This window comes from Saitoella complicata, assembly GCF_001661265.1.
Source record: "Saitoella complicata NRRL Y-17804 unplaced genomic scaffold SAICOscaffold_1, whole genome shotgun sequence".
In the NCBI taxonomy this organism is placed as follows: Eukaryota; Fungi; Ascomycota; class Saitoellomycetes; order Saitoellales; family Saitoellaceae; genus Saitoella; species Saitoella complicata.
The window spans coordinates 961931-978545 of NW_017566992.1; the positions used below are offsets into that span (position 1 = coordinate 961931).

General features: G+C 52.3%; 6 protein-coding genes across 6 annotated transcripts; 4 read left to right on the top strand and 2 right to left on the bottom strand.

Annotated features, from left to right (window-relative positions):
- Positions 1 to 214: 214 nt before the first annotated feature.
- On the bottom strand, positions 215 to 2279 carry SAICODRAFT_4554 (alpha/beta-hydrolase; the record flags this gene model as incomplete). Its single annotated transcript, XM_019168812.1, has 2 exons — positions 215 to 1939; positions 1998 to 2279. 2 exons carry the CDS (start codon positions 2277 to 2279, stop codon positions 215 to 217), a joined length of 2007 nt encoding a protein of 668 aa, XP_019027486.1.
- Positions 2280 to 4159: 1880 nt separating this feature from the next.
- Positions 4160 to 6152, top strand: SAICODRAFT_4555 (uncharacterized protein; the record flags this gene model as incomplete). Its single annotated transcript, XM_019168813.1, has 2 exons — positions 4160 to 4583; positions 4639 to 6152. 2 exons carry the CDS (start codon positions 4160 to 4162, stop codon positions 6150 to 6152), a joined length of 1938 nt encoding a protein of 645 aa, XP_019027487.1.
- Positions 6153 to 7006: 854 nt separating this feature from the next.
- SAICODRAFT_4556 (uncharacterized protein) lies at positions 7007 to 8621 on the top strand (the record flags this gene model as incomplete). Its single annotated transcript, XM_019168815.1, has 4 exons — positions 7007 to 8146; positions 8193 to 8303; positions 8351 to 8429; positions 8494 to 8621. 4 exons carry the CDS (start codon positions 7007 to 7009, stop codon positions 8619 to 8621), a joined length of 1458 nt encoding a protein of 485 aa, XP_019027488.1.
- On the bottom strand, positions 8543 to 10414 carry SAICODRAFT_28568 (SET domain-containing protein; the record flags this gene model as incomplete). Its single annotated transcript, XM_019167171.1, has 1 exon — positions 8543 to 10414. The coding sequence occupies one exon, from the start codon at positions 10409 to 10411 to the stop codon at positions 8759 to 8761; it is 1653 nt and encodes a 550-aa protein (XP_019027489.1). The 3' UTR covers positions 8543 to 8758.
- A 2337-nt stretch (positions 10415 to 12751) lies between these two features.
- On the top strand, positions 12752 to 15487 carry SAICODRAFT_16384 (uncharacterized protein). Its single transcript, XM_019165649.1, has 3 exons — positions 12752 to 12971; positions 13024 to 13188; positions 13251 to 15487. Exons 2-3 carry the CDS (start codon positions 13052 to 13054, stop codon positions 15400 to 15402), a joined length of 2289 nt encoding a protein of 762 aa, XP_019027490.1. The 5' UTR covers positions 12752 to 12971; positions 13024 to 13051; the 3' UTR covers positions 15403 to 15487.
- Positions 15488 to 15745: 258 nt separating this feature from the next.
- On the top strand, positions 15746 to 16171 carry SAICODRAFT_28569 (uncharacterized protein). Its single transcript, XM_019167172.1, has 2 exons — positions 15746 to 16037; positions 16089 to 16171. Exons 1-2 carry the CDS (start codon positions 15796 to 15798, stop codon positions 16144 to 16146), a joined length of 300 nt encoding a protein of 99 aa, XP_019027491.1. The 5' UTR covers positions 15746 to 15795; the 3' UTR covers positions 16147 to 16171.
- Positions 16172 to 16615: the final 444 nt, after the last annotated feature.

Here is a 16615-nt window from a genome sequence, read left to right on the forward strand (position 1 = left end):
GAAAAGGACCCGCAGCACGTGCCCCTTTGGCGAACCCGCATCTTGTCGATCTCGACGCCCTTCTGCACCTCGCGCGGATACTAAAGTTATACAGGTAAAGTGTAAATGTTGTGTGTGCTAATGCAAACTACCTCGAAGCTATGTATGCCATGTCGGGTCAATGTCCATAGATATGTTCCGACTCACCTCCTCTATTCCATTGCCGTTGCAATCGTCATTCGTTTCGTTCTGTTCCCGTCGATGCTCTTTCCAAAATACGCAGCATCTTTTCGTACTCCTTCGGGCTGTGACTGATGAACATCGCTTTGGTGAACTTGACCTCACCAAAACAATCCTCGACGTCCCTGAGCTGCCGTGCGACGACGTAGGTCTCTCCGTCCAACCTGCGTTCTGACTGCATTTGCAGTACGTCGCCTGGCGGGACGAGCTTGTCAGAAGTCATCACTGCTCTCAGTGTCTTGATCACAGACAAGAACCAATCCTCGTCGTCACACGCACTATCCATCTCCAGGAGTTTCGACGAGGATAGCCCCGTCGTGTACTGTGAGGAACGGAGCGCCCGTCTTCGGATCTCATCTACCACTTCAGGCGCTTCACCAAGCTCCAGTGCGACGTTCTTGGCGTCCCGAATCATACCCCAGCTCAGGTACGGTACCACATCAGTGTCATTCACGACACTCGTCACCAAGCCTTTCGCATATCGGGCAAGCTTTGGACAGACAGCTGCCGGTGGCCCGTATGCATACACGGATACTCGCCTTCCCATAGGTAGAGGTCCACCCGGGTTGATGATCCATTCTCCTTCTGCGTTTGGTATCGCCCACTTCAATCCTAGTAATGCTGATACTCCTCCGCCAAGACTGTGTCCACACAAAACAAGCCCGTAGCCAGGCCTCGCTTTCAGAGCTTCGCTCAGCGATCTCAAAACACCAGTGCTCAATCTTTCCGCCGCGTGTACCATCCCCTTGTGCGCCCAACCTTTCCCGCCCGGCGTCTCATACGGCAGATAGTCAGCCGTGAGATCGGCAATCAAGTCTCCCAGACCAAGAGTCCCTCGACACGTAAGAACGACATTCCTCGCAGACTCATCTGCACTGATGAACCAAACAATGCCTTCGCCCGCACCGCCAGGTGTGTATGACGACTCAATAACGGCTTGTGGAGGGATTCTTGCGTGGATTGAGTAGGCCTCGACAGCGGTCGGGGATTTAGCGTAAGCAGTTGGGGTGCTCAGACCAAGAATACGGAGGAATGCCGAACCATATGCTGCTGAGGAATGGCGCATATAGCGAGCGACGAGTCGGATATCAAGGCGATCCATACGTTCGGGTGTGGATACCGCCAACTGAGAAGCCAGCGATTGATATTTGGACGGTTGGTTGAACGTCAGCCCTGGCGATGGAGGCGCCGTTGTGTAGTAGTCAGGCTCTCCCATCATCTCGCTAGTCGATGCGCAATCGACGGCACTATCAGACATAGTATCCTCCGTGTAGGTCGTGCACCTACTCAATGTCCCACCGTCAAAGTCGTTGCCATTCAATTTGGGTACATCTCCAATCAACCCGGCAATCGTGGTTGTTTTCCGAGCGGGCACCTGCACACTCACGATGACTTCACCACGCCCTGTCCTCGCGCCTCTCACGCCTACCTTATTCTGCAAGACCGCAAACCAAGTTATACCACTCACCAACTTGCGCATCGTACTGATGGAAGACACGTCCTTGTCGTATCCGAAACCAGGATGACTAAACTCCCTCCGGCATACCATGACGATAGCTGCGATAGCCCTGCTGGCATCACTATTACCGAAGATGAGTTCGAGGTTCTGGGCAGAGAGTGCCGCTAGGTTTAGGCTCGCGGATACGCAAGACTGGACGACATGTACTGAAGTAAGGTTAAATAGTTCGACCAAGGAAAGCGTGGTGTGAATAAAGTGAATCTGAAGTGCAAACAGTTAGTCAAAATTCTACACGGTGCAGGCAGATGTAGATTCTTACCCCCGCTCGGCCCCATCGTTCCCCGTCCGTTTCCTTTCCTCGTATTTGTCTCATATCCTGTATGGAAACCAACATTACGCCCTCGCCAAAAAGCCGAATGCCTTCCAAAGCGATTAAAATTCCATTCCTCCACCATTCCAGCAGAGCTTCAGTGAGGATTGCAGTCGCCGTAATTCCGAGTGAAAGGTGTGTCGTCAGCGTCGTGACAAGCTGAGCCAAAGGGGCAGGGAGCACGGTAGGCGATGACAGCTGGAGCTGAGTATGGTTGAGCGTTAATGACATGTCGGGCGCGTATAGAGATTTTGTCCGCTGGAACGGCGAGAAAGAAGGTGAGCTGTACCGGGTACAGGCAAGAAATACAGATGTATGCTGCTGATAGATAGTGGCTTCACGGTTCTTCTGCCTGGGCGACGGGTTCTGAAGATGACGGTTGGGCACGGGAAGATTCAAGCTTGGCAGCAGGAGTACATGTAGCAGCAACCCACCGTAAGTCGTCCAAAAGTGCCGACTCCAGCTGGGCCGACTTCTAGCTGCCGTACCAGGGCCAGCTGCTGTGTGGGGGCGACCGCGCGTGATTATCGATAACTGCAACCGTGCCGTCATCATCGTAAATTTGCCGAGACTTGATTGTTACTGAAAAAGGGAGTAATTACTGCTGCTATGATAATGCAATACAGGATATGAGAGCTCCTGATCTCGTCTTTCCCCCTCATCTGCGTGTCGGCTCACGTAATTTGGATGGTTTGAAATTCCCACGACCCCCCGGGCCCGTATCCTACCGTCCTTGGACATCGCTTTACAGCACATTCTAGACGTGGGCGTGTCCAGGATCACCCACGTGAACTCATAACCAACGGGATGGATTGTAAGGCAGGTGGTGCATATGTGTTATAGTCGCATGGATTTCTGGTCACTTCACTTTAAACCGTTGCACCAATTCCCCGACCTAGCTCATCAACATACGATCAATAGCTACAGAGATATTTACATAGCATCGATATCGAACAGCACACTAATAATCCGCAAGCCTACGCTCCCATGTGACATGAGTCAGCATCATCAAGCCGTGGTTTTCCTATCCTCGGGAACTGTTCTCCAATCAAGTCCGACGTGATCAGAGCGGTTCAGCCATCCATCAGCCACCCACCATCCCAAAACCAGAATCCAAATCGACGAAACTAAGCGAAAAAATGCTTTTGTTCAGCCAGTTGGGCTGTCAAAAAGTCCGAATGCAGGCTAACGAATGCTTATGTGTGTTAGTTTACGATGCCGGCTTGCCGGGGAGTACACCAGGAGATGCAGCAGTCTGGTGGAGATGAGGTGGGCTTTGATTTGAGACTCTTCACATGCCGTTCTACGAGTATTGGGTTCCAGCTGTGCAGCAACTCTGGGATGGCCGACGTCCGATCGCGATACGATAACTTGCGATGAGATCGAGCAAAGAGCGCGTGAAAGGTGGGCCTTGATCTCCTCCAGCGCGGCTAACGTAACGATGATGATAGAAAAAGACATCGCCTGTAATTGCCTTTGAGGACATCTCGTATTTTACATTAGTCATATTTATTCATCTCCGGCCGTCGCGCTCTCTACCCGCCATTCCCGCGATCGCGTAATCGCGGCAGTACACGGTGTAGCATGATGACCGAATCCGATGAGAGTTCCGCGGTTGCAGAAAGAGATGCCCGCCGGGAGTGACCGAGTAAGCCCTCGCTGCGCGCAATGATCAATCAGCCCGTTGTCACAGCTCATTACGAGTAGATGGCTCTTGCTACAGAAAACAAGCGAAGGAGATGGAAACGGAAAAGTCGGCAGGGTTGGTCTCCGGGTGTCAGATGCCGGGCCAATTGGGCGTATTTGTTAGTCAGCTCGGGCACTTCAGCTCTTGTGCGATGCTTGTTGCGGTACCTAATGCAGCATTGCATGCGCAGCCCATATACTCCGCCACGTTCCGCAGTATGGCACCGGCTCCGTTCGCACTGAGAAATCCTGACTCGACCATTTGCGCAAACAACAACACACCCACCGCTCGCTCGTCAACCATCCCATCAGTTGAGCGTTAAGGCTTTAGCTATAGCTAGCAGATCAACCTCTAACAGCTCCGGATCCACAGTTTCCCTCCGAGGTCTCCGACTTTTTTTGGTTAAAAGTACGTCATCGACGAGATGCGCGTCGCAGCATACACAGCGGCCACGCTCGGCTTCGTCGCCAGCCTTTCTCTGGTAAATGCGCATGGAAGTGATGGAGAAGAATCATCAGACTCTCTTCAAACCGTCCATTCCGATCACTCCTCGATCGTGGCGGCGGCCCATTCGACGGTCCCTTCGACGGTCGTGATGGCGAGTATGCCTGCAGCAACGGCAGTTGAGGTAGAGGTTCCAACAACGGGGTCTGCGCATATAGCTATGGATATGGAAATGGAAATGGGCGAGGAAGCCACTGGCGAGGGTCACGACGATCATGCTCGTCCTACGACCGTGGAGGCTCCATCAGAACCTCAGTCATATATGCAGCTCCCTCAACACCGAGGTTGGATCATCGGTCATATCGTCTGCATGGTGATCGCATGGTTTTTCCTACTGCCAGTAGGTAAGGATCATCGTTCTTTACTCTGACTACGCATGTATGCTGACTCGTTGTCCAGGTGTCATGTTCGGTGTCGCACAGTCTCCCTTCCACGTTCCAGTTCAGCTTGCATTCCTCGGTCTTACGGCGCTCGGAACCGCTTTCGCAATCCTGTACAACTCTATGACACCAGATATGTACGAAAACAACTCTCACCACAACATGGGATGGGTCCTCATCGCCATGCTCGGCGCCCAGGCCGTCTCTGGAATCATCCGCGGTTTTGTTCGATGGTCCAAGTCATCCAAGAATGAAGAGCATGTCTTCGTTTTGGCAAACACTGAAGACCCAGACATGGACGAGTCGCACTTCAACCAAGGTCAAGCCCGGTGGTCCGAGTCCGAGGCGGGCAACACCTCTAGCGGAGAGAGCCAGGGAACCGCTGTTTCTGGTCCTTCTACACCCACTGAGGTCAACTCGCCTCGCTATCTCGGTGATCACGACGAGGAACAGCCTTTTGCCAAAGAGTTCGCTGAGCCTGAACGTGGTTCTGAACGCATTGTCTTGCAAAAGATTTTTGGATTGAAGATCTTCGAGAAGGCTGGTCTTACCAGTGTTTCCGGTACATTCTCCGCCTTGACTCGCATTTTCCATGCTGTCCTTGGTCGTCCGATGTTTGTCCTGGGTTACGCACAATTCTGTATGGGTATCGTTACCTATACCGGTATCTTCAAGGGCAACGTTGTCTTCAACGGTATTGCTCATTTCATCAAAGGCAGTGTTTTCTTGCTTTACGGTCTCCTTACTCTCGGACGTTACCTTGGTGCTTTTGCCAACCTTGGTTGGGCCTGGAACGTGAAGCCTCCGGCGCCTCTTGGTCGTGAGGGAGCAGCTACTGCCGAGATGGTCGAGTCAAGTGCTATCCTCTTCTACGGGGCTACGCAGTCCTTTATGGAACATATGTCTAGCGTGGACGGCACTTGGTCGCACACCGACTTGCAGCATGTTTCCATCGCATTTATGTTCTTGTGGGCCGGTCTTTGCGGTGTTTTGTTCGAATCGAAGCGCATCCGCAGGCTTCTGAACGCGAACATCTCCTCAGCTATCGAGGATTCTCACTTCCGTGGTTCAGCGGAAGAAGCCGCTCAGGCGCCTGTGCAGTACGGATTCTCTTACAACCCTATGCCTGCATTGATCGTCTTTGCAACCGGAGTCATGATGTCTGCTCACCACCAGGCATCTATGATCTCCACTATGGTTCACGCGCAATGGGGTAAGCTTTTGGCTATGGCGTCTTTCTTTCGTCTCTGCACATACTGTCTCTTCTGGTTGTCTCCGCCAAAGTCATACCTTCCCTCGCGTCCATGGACTGAAGTTTTGACCAGCTTCTGTCTTATTTGTGGAGGTATGATCTTTATGGTGTCTAACCAGGACACTATGGAGGCGCTCGAGAGCTGGGATGTTGACGCGATGTTCGTGGCGAACTTGTGCGTTGCGGCTTCGGCAATGATCATGAGTTGGGTGACGGGAGTGATGGCATTGAAGGGTTGGGCGGTGAAGCGACGAAGCGCTGCTAATGGAGGAAGACGTTAATGATCGGGGAGGCAGTCGCATCATTCAGTATGTTTTACGGCGCAAGGGTTTCTCTTTCTCTCTCATCAGTAGATGGTCTCGGTACCTAATGGTTTTAGCTAGTCTTTTACTTACACTTAACTTGATAATGTGTCTCTAATCTATCCTCGATGTATTCTATCGATCGCGATTATCTTCGCGGGAGATCTCCCAGCCTCGATTGCTTTGGCCTTCCCGTAGATCTCCACAGCTTAAATGCGAGCGGGACAGGCCACTTGAGCATGCACACGTACGGTCTAACCCAACCTTAATACTGTAGTTCGCCTCGGCGCAAGTTAAACCCGAACAGCAACAGAAAAGAGTACCGACGACTCTGATGCCTCGCGATCCTCGTCATCAACTGGCATCGTCCATGATGGATGGTGCCGCCGACCGCTCCGGTAACTTCAAGGAGCTGGGTCGGATGCGAATCCAGACTGCCGAGGCCAAACTGGGTATGTGTTTGATCCATTGATCTTCTTCGATGTTCAGTCGCGATTGACCGATATTTCACAGATAATATTGAAGGATTAATCGCTGAATTGCTTGCCAAACGGGCCGAGAATAAGGCTGTGGCTTTAAGTCATCGATCTCGAAAGCGTCGGCTATCGAACGGTCACCACGGAAATGATGTCAATACATACTGCGGATCGCGAAAGACGGCGAAGTCGGATGAAGATGAACATATCATACACGTCCTGGAAAGTAACATGACAGGGTTCCCGTTTGAGCTACCGCCTGATCAATGGCTTCCGGATTATGTAATGAACTCAATACCTCACATGGCAAACACGGCTCTTTCGACCCATCGACCTAAACCACCCAGGAATGAAAGGATGAATCGATCGAACTACCAAGAGTTGCTGGACAAGTACATGGAGTTTGCCGGGCCACGAATGCAGCACAGTGGACCGTTATACTTCGATCTTTGGCTGCAGTACGCTCCGAGTATGGCTCTCCAAACCGGCGCGAAAGACTGTGAAGCGCTTCTGGAAGCGATGTTAGCCACGGCGGATATGTTCTATACCTTATCGATCAACCCGGACAAGGCGGCAGCTGCCAAGGCCACATCATACCACTATGATCGAGCAACTGGGCTCCAAGCTGAAGCGTCGGACGAGCCTGAGACCACGTATTCCGATGCTGCGATTGCTTGTGCGACGTTGTTGGCGTATTATGATCTCTGGGTTGGTGAACATGTCAAGATGGCGATGCAACTTTTGAAGATCATTCATGCCATCCATGCCAGACACGCGCAAGGAACGTTCACTGCCGCTACCCGAAGTTTGTTCGTATGGTATGTCCATATGGATGTTCAGTGCAGTTTAGTTACTGGAAACCCTGCTTGGCTTGATGAGCACTTGGTCAAGACCCTGCACCCGTTAGCCTTCCAGCCATATCCAGAAGATCAACCAATCGTATATGTCGCTGAGCTTGCCTTCGTCCGACTAGACACGATTGTTGGAAAGTTCACCGCTTCGAAAGACTGGGCGGTTAAGCGCCGAAAGAAGAGGGCGGGTGACACGGATCCTCGTCGACGACTGCAGCTGGAAGCACTGATCAAAGAAAAAGCCGCAGCTCTCGAAGCAGAGCTCGACGAATTCCGCTTGAGTTTGCCTTCGTGGTTTGATGGATATCCGGACATTGGCTTACCAGGCCATGGCGGTCTCACCCCAAGATCATACCCAGAACAGAACATCGCCGTCGTCCTAGGGAACTGCTTCGCGACTTACATTGGTATCCACCGTCTTGTAGAACAAGATGTCTTCCTCCAAACACCCAAGATCATCGCTTATGCTGAGGAAGTTCTGCGAGCATACGCCTTCTGTGACGATGAGATCGACTCTGCCATGTTACCCGCCTCCTGCGTCGCCGGCCTCGAGTTGCGAGATGAATCCAAACGCCAATGGCTGCAAGGATTTCTTGGGGCAAAATATGCCCGGACCGGGTATCATATCGTGGCCTATATGATGCAGGTTAGTCGTCAAGCCCCCACCTTCACATGAATTACTAACGTTTCAGATTCTGCAATGGGGATGGGCGAAGATGGATGGAGAAGCCGCTGGACGGTTCTCGTATATCCCAGACGGAGTCGTTACAAAAGTCCAGGGATACAGTGAGAATACTTACGAGGTACGCATCCACTTGAACTTCGACGACATGGCTAACCTCGTGCACAGGGACAAGGCATTCTTTCCTCATTACTGGAAGACATGCACATCACAGACCGTGGTTCAGATCCATTACCTGATGCAGCTGGTACCGCCATCTACGACCACGAACTGGAAGATATACCCTTAGGCTAACATGATACCCCGCGTAGGTCTTGAGCAGACGTATTACTCGAGCTCCATCTTTGATCAGGCGAGGGTGTGGTTGGAGGCGCAGAATGACATGAAGAAAGACACGCCCGCTCTGCAGGTGGCTCGTCTATATAAATACACCTGTTGAAGTATTTATAATGGTGTCAGACGTTTTCTATTTACCCGGATATGGGGGAACTTTTTGGTTATTCTTATGAAATTTCGTGTTTGCTGTTAATTCAGCTGCGAGGTCTATGCTAGAACTTAAGTATGGTGAAGACACATTTACTTCCTTCCCTTCTTAAGGTTCTTACCCGCAGGCTTCTTCTGAGTTTTCTTCTCGGTGGCTTTACGCAACAACGCCAACAGCCTGTCCACACTTTCCAAAGTACCTTCCAAAATCTTCTTCTCATTTGCAACAACAGTCAGCGCATTCCTCTTCCTCGTCTCCTCCTTAGGAAGCTCATTGATAATAACCTCGTACTCAGCACTGGTGATCTTCGCATCAGCATACCTCTCATATCTCTTCCTCACAGCTGTCTCCAAATTCTCAAACGCCTCGGTAATGATCTTCAACTTGGGCTTCTCAGAGGCAACCTCGAGGACAGCGAGTTCACCGGCACCGATCTCAGAGATGATCTCGAGAAGCTCACCGAGCTGGACGAGAGCGCCTTGTGGATCGGACAGGCCGAGCTCGAAGAAGGATGCGGGAATGGAGTAGATGAGGAGGAGGACAAGGAGGGGCGAGGATGGTGCTGATGGATAGTCGATGGTGAGGCAGTCCTGAGCGAATTCTTCGGGGTCGATTTCCTCCTCGTCCTCTTCTTCCTCTTCATCGTCGTGCTCCTCGTCGTCTTCGTCTTCCCAGCCCTCACCATCCTCTTTGCCACCAATCTCCTCATCGGCAGACTCCTCATCCTCCTCGTCGTCATGGTCGTGAGAACCATGGTCATGTCCGTGCTCGCGCTCGCGCTCGTGGTCATGATCATGCTCGTCATCACAATCAGACCCACAATCATCATGCTCATCACCACACTCACAGTCACTTCCACAACCACCATGGCCCTCCTCATCGTCCTCCAACAGCCCCAAAGTCTTACACACAGCATGCGCATTCGCCAACCACCACTTCTTTCTCGAGCCCTCAGTAGCGAGCATCTCTCTTGCAATACTGACACTGTCTGCCTCGTTATCCTTGATTGCAAATCCGTATCGTGCGAGGAGGACGTCGTTTCCGAGGGGACCGTAGGTGTTGAAGATCTCCTCTCCGGGTGAGGTCTTGCGGACGATTGTCATGTCGCAGGTATCGTCGTTGGCATCGAAATCATCCTTGTACAAATCCTCGTTGTCGGCGTCGTCAGGTTCTTGGCGGAGAGGCTCTTCAGGGGCTCCGGAGAGGGAGGGGCAGGATGAGGCATCGGACACGCGGCGTTTTCTTGACTCCTCTTCTGCGCCTTCCTCCTCCTCCTCATCTTCGGCAGCCATGTGCTCACAGTAACCGAACTCACCACAGACCATGCAGACATCATCGTTGGTCTCGAAGTGAACGTGCTCCTCAGCACCGTGGTTGAAGATGTCGGCGAAAGGGACAAGGGCGAGCTGACGGTACTGATCGATCTCGAAAGCGCGGGAAGCAACGACGCTCATGGCTTTTGCAAAGGCATCGTAGGAGAAGTCGGTTTTAAGAGAAGCCGTAGGGAAGACCTCCTGGTTCTCCTTGAAAAACGGGAGGAGGACGTCGTTGTAGTGCTCCTTCACGTCAGAGTCGTCAAGACCACCGACCTCCTCGACCTCAGTACCCTTCAACCACTCCTTCTGATCCCCGGGCCACAGCTTCGGCGAGTCCTCGCTTTCCGGCAAAATCTGAAGGTATCCCCACCACGGACTCTTCTCACCCAAGCTCTTCTCGTACAAGTACACCACAGCAACACCAAGCATGCCATCGATCTCCGCCTCCTCAAGAAGATTAGCAATCCCAGAAGTAACCGGGCACAGAATTGCCGACTTGGGCACTTTCAGGATCGTAGTATGCTCGTCAATTTGACGCTCCTCGTTCTCCGAAGCGTAAACCCCGAACCCAGGGTACTGATCATGCGGCTTCACAACCAAATTGGGGTGAACATAGATCTTGTGCTGCCTCATCCATTCCGTAAGTACATCGATCTGAGCCTGAGGGTCCATAACTGCCATATTTAGAAGTTCGTCTACCAAGGTACTCTGGGATGTTCGGTACGAGGACCCTTGACAAACAGGAAATTTCAGTTATCGATAGTGCCTAGGCCTGCGTTAACGTTGGGCGAGCCCCGTTCTTTGTGCGCGAGACTGGTGGAGTCGAACCAACATGCATTCAATCACATCGAAGGACCGTCTACCATTCTACAACTCTTCTCGAGCAAATCCAAGATCTCGTTTCGCTCGTCGACGTGCATTTATCTTCGCCTTCCTCGCCTTCCTCGCCTTCCTCGCCCTCGCGGCCTTCCTCTTCTTCTGCGGCCCCACTGGTACCCTCCTCCAGAACCCCGAACATTTCTCACCCATGGCAGGCTACGCACCCCCCGCCGCCCACGACGTCTCCGCAGGAGTCTGCACGGACGACGCCTGCGTCCTGCCTGCCTCCGCCCGCAAGATCATCAAACTTTAAGCACAGTTCCGGCAGCGATTGCATGCCGCCCGCGCGCTTGGAGATGCCATGTACGCACATCTGCAGCTGGAGTCTTGCCTGCAACTCGCGACTCTGTTCTTATTTGTACAGAGTGAATGCGTCGTTGGGGTTCGAGACGGACTACCGGTATACAGCAGTTTGATGCGTGCTTGTTAGAGATGCTTTATTGCTGTGTTGCCAAAACTATACATCGCGATATCAGAGTGGATAAATGGTGCAAGATGTGTCGGTTATGCCGTAATTGCGGCGTCGACGGCTGATCAAAACCTACGTAGTGTGGCTAGGTGGGACAACGGGTCCGCTGACGCTGCTGCGAACGAATACCGCGGAAGGTTTCCTTAAGACCGAAAGTAATCGCGGAATGGTTTTAATGACACCGTTACGAGCCGACTGGATGCCCAGCCGGAAAGGACGGCTCGGACGGGATGGGTTTGCAGGGTCACCGGCTGAACAGATGAACCGATTAGAGTTTCTGGCAATCACAAAGTTTTACACGCGGATTAACCTGCAACAAACCCTCTAGGATCACACGATCACCTTGCCAAGACAAGCGATACTCCACTTGGTTGATAATCTCGTCATCCCAGGTGCCCCTCCCTCCTCTCATTTCCGATTACCTCGGCCCGTTGCCTTTACCCAGAGGCCTTAATCACTCGCCACCTGAGCCTCAATGGCCACACTGACGGAAGCGCGGAGTTTCTAGCCACTGAGGCGAACCTTATTATCATCAGCCACAAGCGCACACGCCAATCGCACCTAGTCGGGAACGATCAACACCTGGGTAATTTAACTGGAAATTGGATGTGGCCAAGAATGAGGACTTCTGGGTTCTTTCAGCCAGCTGACTCGGCCTCAATTACATGTGAAAGTGCAATTGAGCGTTCAGTTCGAAGGATCTAGAAGGACAGGAATAGCGATTGCTCCATGACGGACGACAGGAGAGCAAACAAAGATGGCCCCGGGTCGCGGAGATTTACGCAGTAATATAAGCATTGGTACGCCCAAATTTCCGCGGATGCGCTTGCTCGCCGTATGTGAGCAGATGTCACAAGAATAGTAACAAGCAGTGAGCTACCTACTGACACGTGTCCATCGCATCGAAAATCGCAGCATAGCGGGATAATTTTGGGGAGTGGAAGGGAGTGGTACTCGTGAGATAGATCATCGCGGTACCGGTTTTGCGCAGCAACATAATTTGTACGCGGAGGGTTCTTTTGCAAGGCCTAGGTCCTCAATAGCTACTTGCCACAACCGCTCGATCGGAACCGATCCACTACCAGCTGTGGGAAGGGAGCCGCTGCAGCACGGGTGGATGAAATGTCCCGAGACTTCAAGGTCATGTCGTCGTGTATCCAATGCCCAGACTTTTATCCTTTCCAAGAGCTTTCAAGTGAACCAATGGCGTTCGCTCTCGGCCGCTCCGTCCTACACGGGTGTCTTCTCTTGTCCTCAGCTGGCCAATATGCGCGGAAATGAAGTGAGCCACTAGGCGTGTGTGGCGCTGTGGCAAAGGTGGCAGACGCACATGTGTCGTACAGTCTAGTGGTGGCCCAGCAGGTGACCGGACCCCAGCTGCGCTCCCTTAGGCCTCACAGTCATGCCGGCCGTACGTTTCAAATAAAGCCCACACCACTCCGGCCTCCCTTGAAGTGTCGAGGCAGCATACATCTCCCAGCACCACGAGTTTTCTTGCTTCGAGAGAGCAATTGCATCTTGTATCCACTCGAAAAAGCACTCGCAATACCCGGTCACCGACTCTCGTCTACCATTGTTTGCAGTTCTGGATCCAGACAACCAGTATCTCGCAGTACCCGAAAGCCGCGGGCTTCACCGGCGGTAAGCATACATCCCGTCTATTATATCTGTCATCGATGCTGACTGCTTGTAGCACCCGGTCCGGTCTTGCACCGGAACTTATGGAGGATTTTAGGAGGACATTCCCCGGTCTACGCCTCGACAACATGCACAACGGTACTGGAAACGCTCAAGGAAATCTTGGAGAACCTTTCCAGCCAGTATATGCTCTGCAGAACTCCGTCCTGAATCAAACCAGGTATGTTACACCATTTTCTCACGTGCCGTCGATCCGTCCTGACTCATGACGCGTACGAGTAGGTCTCTTGAGGGACACGATATGGACACAACCCCGCGTGCTACACTCCATCAGTCAACAGATCAACATAGTTTCGGACTGGAATCGACGTTGTTTGAACACCAGCCTCAGAACTTCTCGAGTTTGTCGTCGATGTCGTTTCTGACGCCTGGGAGTGGTTCACACGTGAACCCATATTCGACTGGATCTCATTATGGAAGCTACATGCCTCAGCAGACACAACAGCACTACTCTGCTCAACACAGGGCAGATCCTGGTCCCATGTTTGCTATTCGCTCGCCGCAGAGTGTCTTGCCTACCGCTGGCTACCACCACAACCAGCCCTCTCCGCAGTCCCAATTCCAGCACCAGTACCCTTCCATGGACCGACCGCAGCAGGAGAGCATTTTCACACATCCACAGATGTTATTGAAGCGAAGTCCGGAAGAAACGGCCATGAGTTCACCAGAGGCGGATCATTCCGGCGGGAGTGGATGCATGTCGCCCAGTGCGTTTCAGCACATCCCTGCTCCAGTTGAGGAAGTATCACCGCTCAGGTCTCTGCCTGGAGTGTTCCCGACGGAGGCATTTGGTGATGGTGGCATTTATATGGGGAGGAGAGAATCGTTCAGGTTCGAGACGATATTGAGGGCTTCGACGAGTATGACAAAGCACCCCGACGAGATCCCAGTCACGTACCTGAACAAGGGTCACATCTACACGTTCTCCATTCGTGACACTACGCCAGTGTCAGGCCGGATCTTGACCTACCGAAGCTATGCGAGAATCTCTTTCGATGAACCTGCGCAGCGCAAGCGTGCTGCCTACGCTTGGCGAGTGTGGCGGGACGGCCGAGGTGGTGACAACGACAAGGAAGCCGAGAAAATGAAGGCGGTCATTTGTGAAGGTCTTTTGCCAAAGCATGGTAAGGGTGGGAGGACGATCGGCTTTGAATTGGAGGAGGACTCGGTGAATTTCGATGGCTTCGCCTTTCGATGGAGTACTTCGAGGCCGGAGCAGCAGATTGATGTTGATGTGAAGTTTAACTTCCTGTCGACCGACTTCTCCCATTCGAAAGGTGTCAAGGGGTGCACCGTTCGCTTCTGTGTCAAGACTGAGGTTCTCGCTGATCATGCCCTGCCGATCCCGCCTGGTATGCCCACCTGTGAGGTGGTGTTCTGCAAGGTCAAGTTGTTCCGCGACAAGGGTGCGGAGCGTAAGTTGGTGAATGATACGCGGCATATTGAGAAGGTAATCGCCAAGTTGAGGGAGAAGGTCAGGCCTGTCAGTGCTGCCGTCGAGAAGGGAAAGAAGAAGGGACACGGGAGGTCCCATTCTTTCTCCGTCGCGACCGGGGAGGATGATACTGCGCACAAGGCTGGCAGAAAGTCTGGTCACAAGCGTGACTGGAGCAGGTGTACTCAAGCTTCCATGTTCGAGGATGAGGTTAAAATGGAGGGAGACAGCGAAGAGGCTGTGGCGAAGAGGCTTGACAAGGCCATGGAGCTGGAGGCAATGTTTTCGAGCCAGAAGCCGATTAGTCTCTTGTACCTTCGTGGCGACCCGGAGGATGACCCGGACATGTTCCCCGTACACGTTGACAAGCACGCTGGTGAGATGGATGTGGACCATGTTGGCGAACCCATGAGGCCGCGAGATGCGCCGCGCAACTTAAGTTTTGCTTCCATCACCACATCCGGCACCTCTGTTGCGAGTCCGGCGTTGAGCCACCATTCTCTTGGATCTCGCGGCTCGGTGCCTGAGATTATGGTAAAATCCGAGTCGCCGCTGAAGAGACAAGCATCTATTGCAGAGGCAACCATGTGGAATGATCCCGTTGCTAGTCAGTTTGGCATCGTTCAGGCGATCGTCGTGCCTTCCTCTCGTGCGGAGGTTCCCCTTGGGCCTAGTGCTGGGCCGTCTCCCGCACCTTTCTCGCCTACGGCAGCGAGGTTCGCTCAGCAGATTCAGCAGCTGGACGTCGGCAGTGGTGGCATGGAGCAAGTGCCGAATGAGAAGGTGATTGATGAGATTGTAAGATTGGTTCGAGTGTTGAAGGATCGCGGATTTGATTGTTCCCATTTTTTGAGGCAACTTCAGGAGATTGATGGTACTGGGTCTGGGACAGCGGAGACGATTAGCGCAGGTGGATTGACTTCTCCGCCTGATTCTTAAGGCGCAATGGGTTCTTGGAATGGTGTTCGCTTTTGAGGGTTTTCACATACGGCACATTCATTTGGGTATTTGTGGCGTTTTTTGGGATCGAGGCACTCTCGTTAAAACTTAGGATATCCGTTATTGTGATCTTTAGGTTTGACGACTTCTTTGTTTGAGCAGTAATTGCTGTTGTTGAATTGTACTTTTTCTTCTCGTTTCTCTAGTCGTGAGCTTACCGTGCCGCAAGAAAGTCCTCCCGGATTCCCCGACCAGAAGTATATGGCTTCTGTGCCACAACTTGTAACGTAGACTGTGCTAATTGTGGCTTGCTTCCCGATTTGGTCACATACAGTACGGCTCCTGTACGTCGAAGACAATACTCAGATCAGATAACAGGAATCAACAGTCACAATGTCAGCACCAGGGACACGGAGGCCCGCACAAGAGAGGTACATGAGAAGGGTCCTGAAGGTCTGTCCTCAGAATCTGAGCATGAGACGTCTACAGCTCGCAACGCACAGTATCACTGGAGGTAAGAAACACAGTGGTCAATCAAGTCATATTAGAAGCTTTTGTGACTTTCAAGTTTTGGCTGTATTTTGCGTCATGTTTGCTGACTACAATTTGGGAAGAGATGGAGAGAAACTAGACATGTAAGTGTCTGCAACATATATGGGATGAACCGATGCTGACTCGTGATATAGTGTTTCTCTGGCAGTCAGCGGTGGGAACAGCAAAAGAAGGGGGAATCTTTTTCTTTGAGTGAGGAGGATAAGGTGAACTTGAAGCCTGCCCAAGAGAAGCCAGGCTCGTGAGAGTGTTTGGGTTTGAGGAAGCACAGCGACCTTCCCTTTGTCCTGCGGTGAAACAGTCCGGGTTTATGTACGATAGGAGCATCTGAAAGGAGGTGCGGTCGGTCAACATGGGATGAAAGGGGAGCGGCTGAGTATCGTGGAAGTGAATTTGAGCCGCGGCATTCTTGGGAATGGGCACTGTGGGGTCATCGGGTACAGCTCGGCCGGGAGCCCGCCCAACAAGCGCACAGCCGCATTAGTATTTCTCAGGAAAAGGCAGAAAAGACTTCCATATTCATCTAACAAACTGTCAGACTTCAAAATATTTAAGCTCCTACTTAGCGGCGGTCGCTTCACCCCAGTGACGCGCTCTCCGTTAGTAGCAGGTAGCGTGATAAGCCCTCGTACCTCTACCGTCCACCTCGACCCAGCTGCAG

Bases quoted from the DNA above. Each gene is read 5' to 3' on its own strand.
- SAICODRAFT_16384 (XM_019165649.1), top strand. From the start codon at position 13,052: ATGGAGGATTTTAGGAGGACATTCCCCGGTCTACGCCTCGACAACATG. The intron at 13,189-13,250 runs GTATGTTACACC...GCGTACGAGTAG, and splicing joins TCCGTCCTGAATCAAACCAG to GTCTCTTGAGGGACACGATA.
- SAICODRAFT_28569 (XM_019167172.1), top strand. From the start codon at position 15,796: ATGTCAGCACCAGGGACACGGAGGCCCGCACAAGAGAGGTACATGAGA. The intron at 16,038-16,088 runs GTAAGTGTCTGC...CTCGTGATATAG, and splicing joins GATGGAGAGAAACTAGACAT to TGTTTCTCTGGCAGTCAGCG.